The sequence below is a fragment of the Cinclus cinclus genome, chromosome 4 (genome assembly GCF_963662255.1).
Source record: "Cinclus cinclus chromosome 4, bCinCin1.1, whole genome shotgun sequence".
Lineage (NCBI taxonomy): Eukaryota > Metazoa > Chordata > Aves > Passeriformes > Cinclidae > Cinclus > Cinclus cinclus.
The window spans coordinates 45,433,165-45,443,952 of record NC_085049.1 but is presented as its reverse complement, the minus strand read 5'-3'; the positions used below and the strand labels follow the sequence as shown (position 1 = coordinate 45,443,952).

Below are 10,788 nucleotides of genomic sequence, written 5' to 3'. Positions count from 1 at the left end.
TTCCTTAGAGTTAAACAATTGACCAAGTCTGAGGCTAAGATTGGATCTGACCACACCCAAACTCCTCTCTGAGGAGTTTAGAAGGCCAGAGGTCATTCTGCACCTTGTGACTTGATGGGAAGGCTTCTCTAATAAACTTTGAAGATCCCGCTCCACCCGAAACAACATCATATACTCCATTACCTCATGTCTTTTTAGAAATAGTTTCTGGAAATGCAGAGCTATGATTGTTGTCAAACACTTTATTTTCTACTTTTTTTTTAAATTAAAAGTGAAAAAAACCCAAGAAAGTCCCATAAAACCCAGAAAGGTTTAAAAAAATATCCAGAGTTATTTGCAAGTCTCTTTTTCATATTAAGTGTTTCCTCATCTTTTCCCCAAAGAACAGAATATTTGGCAACATTTTAGTTACACTGCCTATAAAAGTAGAAGTAGTAATCAGTAAAAAATATTCCAGCAAAGTAGCGGTCTGTTGAGCAGCTGGCAAAACCCTGCAAAATAAAAAGAAAGGAGATTCATACAGGAAGTTGTCTGAGTGCAGATGCTATGTTGTCATGTGAAAAGGCTTACCGGCACAGCTACGCGGAAGGAGTACGCGCTGTCGTACAGCTTAGCTACGGGGAGAGCCCAAACGTGCTGGCGTCCCTAGGGGATACATGAGAGACACGTTACATAACCTCATTTCATGGGAAACTGGAAAGAAGGATAGACTCTGGAAATATTTAATTGACAAATGCAGTGCGAGGTAATTATGATACCAAGCCTTGATGACTACAATCAAAGTAATTAAAGATCAAGTGCTGACTTTAAACCCTGCAAATGCGTGTTTACTCTGAACAGCTCCGCATGGGAACTGCAGGCGTCTGACTCCCAGTGAACTAGCAAATAGCAGTTCTGCTGATTTTGGGACAGCAACTTTAGCAGTGCTCAGAAGACAGAAAATTTCCTCCATATATTCTGAAGATATGGGTAGTGTCTTCACTCAGTATTTCAAGAGCAGATACCTGCAAGGTTTCATAATAGTTTTTATTACAGTGTTCTGCCATGCAAAAGTGAAACAACATATTTGGTACCTGAAATGTTTATGCTACAATGAATAAAACAAAATTCAATCCTCACCTCTCTTTCACCTAATGATCCACAGCAACATATTTCTAGTGTCTCAACTCCATCTTTTTCTCCTCACTTCACTTTCTGACACATCCTCTCTGCTGGAGACCATATGTTCACACGACAAAACTTACATGGGACTGGTGAGTCCAAATGATTGCTGTTCTGCCTTTGGGTAGGGAATAAGCCTTTCCATCCTAGAAAAATCCTCTTGAAAGAAACCTCTTCAACTAGGCAGCATTTCTATTCTGAGTCACATCAAATCTGAAAGCTCACTGCTGCTGGAGGCTAGTTAGCTTTAGTCTTTTGATGTGGATTTCAGGTTGACACGGGAAATCTCTTTGACCAGTTTTGTCAGTAAGTTTCAAGGGCACTTCCACATTGTGAAACTCTCTATGTCTGACTTAATTTCAATTCTGTTGAAATTACAGCAGACAGGTCAAAACTTGGAAAATTTGGGTCTTCGCATGACTTTGCCACTGCTACAGAGAAGCCTGAAACTTTTTGCAGACATTTGACAAACTGTTCAAAAAAAGTTCAGCTTACGACTGGAGGTTTCTCAAGTGTTGTAATTTGAATAAACGCACAAAAAAAAATCAATTAAAATCACATTATGTATGGAAGCATAGATCAAAATTCTGAAGAAGACTCTGAAATTGCTTCCAAATCCAGAGATGTTTCTCCTACTATGTGTTCCGAAATGCTATTATCATTGCTTCTGCCTTTCCTACTGTTTTAGCCAGAATAAGAATTTCCAAACAAACATTGACAAATGGAGGCCTTGAAGGAGTCCTGTATGTCCAGGGAACTTAAAGAGAGTTCAAAACCTTGATGAATTTACTGGAGATGCTTAAAGATTTGCAAGACCTGGTCACTAATTTTTTTTTTTTAATTGGGAAAAGCTAACCTGTTTCACCAGCTTTTATCCCCATTGAGGCAATCCAGAAAATGACACATAAACAACTTTTGGTTTTAAAATGAAGAATTTTCCCTAGAGGGATTTATTGGTAAAATCCTGTTAGCACAGAAATAAAGCAGGATACTACCACCGTTACCAGCAAATTCTAGACTTTAAAACTGGAATTCATTACCAATAAGATAATAATTAAAACCATAAAGCAGATGAGAGTTTGGAGGACTCTCCTAAAGCTCTGACTGCTAAGTTATTCCCATTTAAGTATCTCCGGAGTTATAAAGAGTTCTAATAATGAGTTAGGCTGAAGCAGAATCAAAACTGTCCTTGCAGAGAATCATTGGATAGATTTTTTTATAAAGGCAGCAGAAAAATTACTCTCATTATGGTCATGTCAAAGCCAACCTTGACTGACAGACTCAAAGTACCAGCATTTGGATTTCTAGTACTTCAATAAAGAATTTTCCAGAATTTTGCAGCCATTAGTTTTATAAAAATGATTCCCAAAAGCCAGAGTACTGCTACAAAAATCTTACCTGTGTGGTTTCTTGGAAATCTTTCCTACTGTTTTGGCTTGAAGAATAAGGGGAGCAATAATTTCCAAATGTGACTTTGCAGAGAAATATAATTAATGGTTCTGTGGTGCTTCAAGAAACAGAGAAAAACAAGGATAAATTACTTTATTAAAAATGAAATCATGTTCCCCCAAAACAATATTCAAAATAAAGTCATACTTAGTGAAACTCTGAATATGATGTGTTAATCCCTACATGGGAGTGCTGTACTATTGGATTACAATGGCATACATTTAGAAGACAAATTTTCAGTGGCTGTAGAAAGCAAGCAGACACTTCAGGAGTACTGTTATATTTCATCTTATCTGAAAAAGGTAGAAGTTTACAGGGATAGCATTGAAGATCAAAAAGACTGGACGAGTCCTTCCTTGCATAAAACTGTTGTCAAGCAGATTGTTTGGCAGCTGTTCCGTCCATTGCTCGCCTTTCTCAGAATAAAACTCCAAAAGAAAGGACTTGTTCCCTCTGGGAGAGCAGGGTTGAGGTGGGCTTTTGAGGAGAAAATACCTGCCGAAAGGAATAAGTCTGCTGCCTTTCCCTGCTGTAAGTCACAATTTTATGCAATACCAGAAGTTCCTGCACAAGAATCCCCCTCTAACAGGGCTTGGCACAACAGGCCCAAAGAAGGTACTCGCTGCAGTTACTCATGTTATGTTCCTAATAATGTTTCTCTACAACAAAAGCAAAATCAGATCCCTAGGCCAGAGACCACAATCCTGCCAATACATACATACATGTCTGCTCAAATGATTATTAGGATAGAAGTTTAAGACTTCTGGATTTCAATACCTGCAATGTCGGGTGAAATTTTCCTTGAGCTGAGAATTGTATTGAGCTATGTAAGAGCACAGAATCTACCCAAAAGGTCTACATTAACAATTTAGTTGTGCATAGATTTTTCCCATTCCTCTGACTAGGACAAATTTATGTAAAAGACATCAGGCAAGAATTTCTATCAAATAAAGAACTACTGCTGTCTTTTTTATGCATTCCTTTTAATTGTACTTACTTTATTTCCAGTGAGATTTCTACATCCATGGGCGTGTATTTGTTAATAGGAATAACATAGCTGTAGTTTCCAGAGCTGAAAAAGGTCACATTAATACACATGAGATTTTGAGACAGTATCTTCACCAAAACATGGAAATTGCATTTAAATTTAAACAGAAAAAATATAAAATAGTATCAAAGACTACTGCATGCTAGAGGAAACAACTGTGAGCAGGAGCCAGACAGCCAGGCAGGCCACATTAATTGTGTTTTATTCCACCATAGAATGATAAAACAATTCACCTACCTGCACTGCATATTTTTACTACAATAGCGATTGTCAATGCTTTGCTGAGTTTCCAAAATCTGTATGGAGCTGATTGTTGTATCAATCCCTAAAAATTTTAAGAATAATGGTTTATTCTTGATTATTTAAGAAATCTTAGATAAGAGCCTAATAATACTGCAGTTAGTTAACTACCTTGATTTCCACTACAGGACTTGACTAGCACTCAGTTGAAAGCCTCTGGTTGATTACCTTCATTCTGCCATTGGAGATAAGATCTTTGTTCAGTTTGCAAGAACAAATATCCTGGGAACCTAACATTGGACCATTTTCTTTTGCACAGGCATTGAAGGCTACTTTCATGGCAGCCCAAGTAAAACTCAAATGTGTCAATATTAATTTTAATGTACTAGAAGCCATACTTATTCAAGCAACCACTAACTTTAAAACCCTTATCTTTTTTTTTTTTTGTGAGGAATAATATGGAATGCACCAAAACTTGTTTCTAATTCTCTGTGGAAGAAAACTAACCAACTAACCAACTTACATGAAAATTATAATTTATTCACATAATGTTGCCTAGATCTTGCAAGAACTTTTGTTTTTGCAAGAGTTTTGTACAATTCTACAGATAGATGATGAGCATAGCCATAATAACATTGACAGACACCACATGCCTGAGAGTGCTGTAGAAATCCTTCCTGAACTCTGGCAGCTTTGGTGTCATGACCACTTCTCTAGGGAGCTTGTTCCAGTGCCTGACCAACCTCAGGGTGAAGAATCTTTTCCTAATATCCAGTCTAAATCTCCCCTGACACAACTCCGTGCTGTTCCCTAGGGTCCTATCACTGATCACCAGAGCAGAGACCAGTGTCTGCCCCTTGCCTTCCCCACATGAGGAAGCTGTGGGCCACCAGGAGGTCTCCCCTCAGCATCCCCTTCTCTAGGCTAACAACCTGAGTGATCTCAGCTGCTCCTCACAGATCCCTCACCTGGTCTTAAAATGTGGTGCAGAAAGCACCAGGAGGACTTGGTTCAGCAGGCCCAAGCCCTTCACATCATGCTATGCACACTGGGTTTGTGTTTCTGTTCTTCTGGTTTACAGCAAACCATTCCCTACTTTGCAGAGAAACTTGATGAGTATAGGATGACCTGTTCTCTGGTTATAAAAATCTCTGTGTGGTAGTATATATTTAATTTCCAGCATGCAAATATCTACAAGTGGCAGAGGGAAACTGAGCATGTTCATCTCAGAAAAATAGCACAGGAGAACATTTCCCTGTGATGCAGCAACTCATTACAACATGTAACATAGAGATGTCTCAGAGGATCTTGTCTGAGGTGCAAGTACCCATGCAAAAAAAAATCAGAAGGGGAATGATTTTTTCCCGGATCAGCCCACTGAGGCACATTCAGGCAACAAGCAGAACCTGTGTTCTATTGCTCACCTGCTTTAAGTGCATGGTCTAGATGTCTAAGTCTAGATGTTTTATCATCCAAATATTGCTTAGCCTTTAATCTAATATTCATTTAAAAAAAAAGAAAAAAAAAAGCCTTAAAACAGATGATCCACATAAACTGAAAAGACACAAGGCATAATCCTGCTCATACAGAATGAATGCCAGAGCATGCTGCTATAACATATGTAGTCAGCAGATACTCATCTTTACATAAAAGAATCAATATTTTCAGCCCAGGCTGGCTCTGACAGCAGTGCACAGTCTCTAAAAGGGGAACCTGAAATAAAGCCAAACTTCCTGTGTCAAGGAACTTTATTTCATCTCCTCTGAGGGCAGTGCCAGGATCTGAAGGTAGGGATGGCCCCTTTGAGCAGCTGACATTTTAATCCCTTAGGTGAGATGAGGGCAACCTCTAAAACTTCCTTCACGCTGTATCATGAGTTTCCTGCACACAAATATCACACTTATATCTCTAAGCACAAGCTTTTAGCCCCTGTCAAGGAAAATGCCTCTTATCATTTTATTGTATCTGAAGCCAAGCCTAAGAACTCTCTAGAGAGGGCAGTCAGAATATCTATAAAAATCTAATGAAGATACAAGAATAAACTGAAAATTACAGTGAATCACAGGTTTCCTATGGTTCACAGGAACTATTACTCACAAGTGCTAACTCTCTATAATGAAGAATTATAACTGAAACTTCTCTAAATTCCAGAAGCAGAATTCTAAGCCTAAAAGTAGATCTTGAAAGTTAGACAAGCAAACTTTTTTTTTGTTTTCATTTACATATTGAACTTACAATCATTTCCAAGATCAGGTCTTCCACCAGGTTTTTTGACTGCATCTTGTTTGGTTAACATGTCACTTTTGTTTCCTGTGAAAGGATGAATGTACAAACATAACCCAAATTAGCCTTGCACAATTGTAACAACAAAGTATGAATACAAATCCGTAAGATATTTTGTTAATTATCTCTTGATTAAAGACATTCATAACCACGAGAGATATCTTTAAAATACAAAGCACCTCCATTCAGAAGAAGACATACACAGACAAAATAAGTTTGCAGTTAACAAAAAATAAGTTTTTGAAATCTACAAAATATCAAAAGCATTTCCAAAACATAGCCTAATAGGAAAGACTTCATCACACACAGAGAACATCACCAATTTCTATAACAGAAAACCAAGCTGAAACTCAATGTGCATCCAGGCACTTCAGCAAAAATCTGAACATAAAGCAACATCTTTCTTATTAGTGGGAAAATGGCATTAGGAATTATAGGCATCTGGCATGCAACCATAGGCAACTTAGGGAACTTAGATTTTTGAATGTGAGGTGTTAAAATACTGAGGACTGAGCCAGTACATCAGAGAGAGAGGATGCATGACCAAATTTTAAAAGCTAATATACAACTCTAACAACACAATCACCATGTTCACTGATGTCACCTCTATAACTTCAAACATGGAACTGGCTGTGTAATATAAGCTGATGGCTTCTTTTTTTAATTGTTATTCTCTTAATTTTCTCAACACTTGCCTAGAAAAGTGAACTTTGGAGGTCTATTGCATAATCATCATATAGTACAACCTGGGGAAGACAAATGGCCCTTCAAGCCCATGGGAAATGGTCTAATGCTATTCCTGCGCTTCTACACAGATTGCCAGCTAAGAATCTGTTCTGAGACATGTTACCAGTAAACTGGCGCTGGGGAATGCTGATATTGCCTAAACTAACATGCTCCATCAGATATTATTTCTAGAATACTGAAATACTCCATTACCATGTTTTCCAAAGGAAACTTTCTGATTTCAGAATGACTGTTTCATGACAGGAAGCAGGGATCAAAATGCATTTTTACTGAGATTGAAACAAGACAGCTGGATTGACCTTATTGTTTTCTTATTAATTCCAGATTTGGATTTCCTATCAGTATTGGGAAATAAATCCAGACTTTTCTCATGCTAGTAGGTGACCAAGAGCATGGAGCAGCATTAACAGCTGGAATCCAAGTGCCCAGAAGCAACGTAATATAAAATCATCTTCAGGATTTTAATCTGGCTTGTGTTGTTTTCATAAACCTCTCATACTGTTGCCAGCTATTCCTTGAATCCATTTCCTATTTATTAGCTCATCATACAGATCTACAGGTTCTGCCAGATTTGGGAGTAATCGTCATCTGCTATGACTACAATGACTATTTAGTAGTCATCTGCTATGCCATATCCTTATACAGTTCCACACACCTAGAAAAATGGCTACTGAACACATGCAATCGCTTACACACGTACACTCATCTTGGGGCAGATCTAATAAAAGCTTGTTCATTCTCTCATTCCTCCCTTTAATTCACAAGCTAATTGTCACACATTCATTTTCTCCCGATTCCTCTTAATAGTCCAGATAGCAATAGCTATCCAGATGCTAGCAATGCATTAAATACTGTAATTTTGTATTTTCATTAGCAGAGAGTTATTCTGTAGGAAACCTATATCCCCTAGTAGAGGTGAGGGATTGCTCTATGTAGATAAAATAGTTTAGCCCATGCAAGTGACGGTAGGAATATTTATTAAAAACCTGGGTTTAGTAAACACTTAAAATTGATTCTTTTGGAGATGGTAGAAGAAAGCATTAAGCAGTATCAGAATTTTGTACAAAAACCAGGACGAAGATTTACTTCACTAAGATTTCAACTATTTAAACTGAGTCAGTAACTAGCGTAGAAGTTTATTTTCACTTGGGTTTTCATTCATCATAAAATTACCACTTCATTGTTCTTTCAGATATTGCAATCTAAATTTTGAATACAAGGTGCCAGTTGAGAAGACCAAGAGCTATCGCAAAGCACCACAGCAACCTTCAATAAATTGTAAATAAAATTGCACTCTTTCACATATAGTAACACTGAGGGCTTTCTCAAAGGCTCGTGTGGGGTGTTGAAGATCCAATTTAATAACATATATAGAACTACAAGCATGACAACAACATAATGAAGAAAATCATCATCTTCAGATAAGATTAAGAAAAACTCATCCAATAAATGTAGGGGGTTTTTTTCTCCTCAAATACTCCATTATTTTAGTTCAAGTGAGCTGTAATAGTCTGTAAGCAGCATGGGAAAAATCTGCTGGTGATTTCTCATCGTGGTGGTACTTTACTATGAATCTGTTAACTACTATCTGAAGGCAATAAATGTGAATGCATGAGGCTGACCAAAATCCAGCAGGAGCTCTCACCAGCCTCTCACTGTGAGAGGAGACACACTGGGGAGAAACAAGAAGTAAGGACAGCTCCTGGTTATTGGTGACACTTAACATTAAGCAATGAGCACCAATGGCATGGAAGCAGAGAGCAGAAAAGGCCCAAATGCTGAAGGGTATTCACTTTTCTGAATTGCACTGAAATCAATGGGAGTTCAAAAGCCTAAATCCACCAGAGAAATCAGTTAAAAGAAAATATGAGAAAACAAGGTCACATCAAGCTAGATGACATAAAGATGTGCTGAGTTTTTGTTTAATAAATTTTCTCTTGCTTATGAATGCTTCTGTTCCTACCTGAACTTTCCAAACAGCCTTTTCATCACCAAATCCAGGATTCAAAGGATTACAAGCTACAATGGATGCACTCCGTAGTAGTCTGCACCCACCGAATTCAGGTATTGCATTGTGGAGCAGCAAAATTTCATAATAACTCCTAAACTAGTATTTAATTTAATTTCAAACAGTTCTACCTTTCCATGAATAGGACTAATCAGCTGATTCTAAAGTATCTACTTTTTATCTTGATTATTCCCCATATTTAACTCTCAGCTGTTCTGAATTGTTCTGAAAACATTTTCCTTTTCATTTATCTTGGCTACAGCTACATTCAACAGCTTGTTGGTTTTCCTTCTGTTTGGATTTCATACTGACATTGTTACTTTCCATCTGGGGATATATTCAGGTTCATTAAACTTGTGCAGAACTGAAATCTTTCAGCAGCTTGTGTACTGTGCTGATTTTTTAACTCTTGGATCCAGTCTTAATGCTATTTGGAGCATAAGACCTTGAGAAAGTAATGCTTTGTGTTTATTCTTATCTTCTCATTCCACCTAATATCAGAAGCAGCCAGCTGAGGATGAAGGTTTTTATACTTCAGTTTCATCCATCTACAATTCCCTCATTTATAAATGAGATTTATGTCTTCTTAATTAATCAACACTCTTTCAGGCTTCAGAGCAAGACAAATCACTCAGGTACGACCACTTGAAAGCACTGTATTGAGCTCTATCTGCCATAAGGCAGCACTGATCACAAGAATCACAAGGACCACTCACATACAGCTTGCCTGCAGAGTAAAGAATGGCCAGTGGGTGAGTCCCACTGAAATAGTTCATGCTAAGAGTGTCACAGCAATTGGTAATGCCTGCCCTGGCATTGGTACTTCAGAGGCTGAACTGCATCCATCCCCAGTTTCACTTCCCTTTGTTGATTGTGCTGCAAAAATTGATCCCAAGGCCAAGACAGGAAGAGTTTGAATGCTGGTTTAGTAATATAAACACTTGCTTCCAGACACTGGGTATGTTAAGCATTGGGAAAGAGGAATACAGATTCTCACAACTTATGCATACCTTTATACATTAACGCTTTCTTATAAATATTATAAAAGCAGTAAACAACGCATCTTCTCATACACTACACATATAATATCTGGCAGACAGTATCAGTAAAAGAATTCATTCCAGTAAAAGTATTTTATTTTATAGAGCTCTGTCTTCAAATAATACTACTGAAAACCCCTGCCTTAACAATCAGAATTTTATGTTTTCAGGCAGCTGGCATTGTGTCTCAGCCCATAGAAAAGATGCAGTACCACCACATTGTGACACAATTCAGTTCTTTGGAAATTTTTACATTTGTTAATTCATCCTCTACTACCTCTAATCAATTCCCATCCAACTGTAGCCAAAGATTAATTAAAGGGATTAGTGACTTTCCAGTTCTCATTAAATAATTTACCAAGAATAATTTACCAAAACATCTTAGGGGCCCAAATTCTTAAGGGTAAACAGGCCAGATTTTTCAAAAGTATATTGAATGTAGCGATGATTAGCTATATCAAGATTTTTTAAAATCCTCTGGACTAAGCTCTTTTGTAGAAAGCTAACTACCTTTAAAGATTCTTGCCCCTTCCCCCACACCTTCCATACAGTCTCTGCTCAAATTATAAATAATTACATTTTCAACTTACGTTTCTCCTTTGCATTGTTTTTTTCATAACTTAGAGATTTGGCTTTTGGTCGATGAATTGGACAACAGTAGACCTTGTCACAAGGCAAAAGGCCACAGAAATTCACTTCAGGGATCCTGCTGATGGGCTGTGTGCTCTGAGAAATTGTGCTTTCCCCCTGCAATGCTAAAGCAAAAAAAAAAAAAAAAATTCTCACAAATGCTGTGTACTGGCATTTTACAA

General features: G+C 37.6%; 1 protein-coding gene across 1 annotated transcript in view; it reads right to left on the bottom strand.

Annotated features, from left to right (window-relative positions):
- Window positions 1-404: 404 nt before the first annotated feature.
- Window positions 405-10,788, bottom strand: part of MYRFL (myelin regulatory factor like) — a 39,439-nt gene continuing 29,055 nt past the window's right edge. The window contains exons 19-25 of the mRNA XM_062491193.1: window positions 10,567-10,731; window positions 6,134-6,208; window positions 3,896-3,983; window positions 3,608-3,682; window positions 2,560-2,668; window positions 571-645; window positions 405-491 (exon numbers count right to left, since the gene is read on the bottom strand). Coding sequence (XP_062347177.1) covers window positions 405-491; window positions 571-645; window positions 2,560-2,668; window positions 3,608-3,682; window positions 3,896-3,983; window positions 6,134-6,208; window positions 10,567-10,731 — 674 coding nt within the window. The remainder of the gene's footprint in view (window positions 492-570; window positions 646-2,559; window positions 2,669-3,607; window positions 3,683-3,895; window positions 3,984-6,133; window positions 6,209-10,566; window positions 10,732-10,788) is intronic.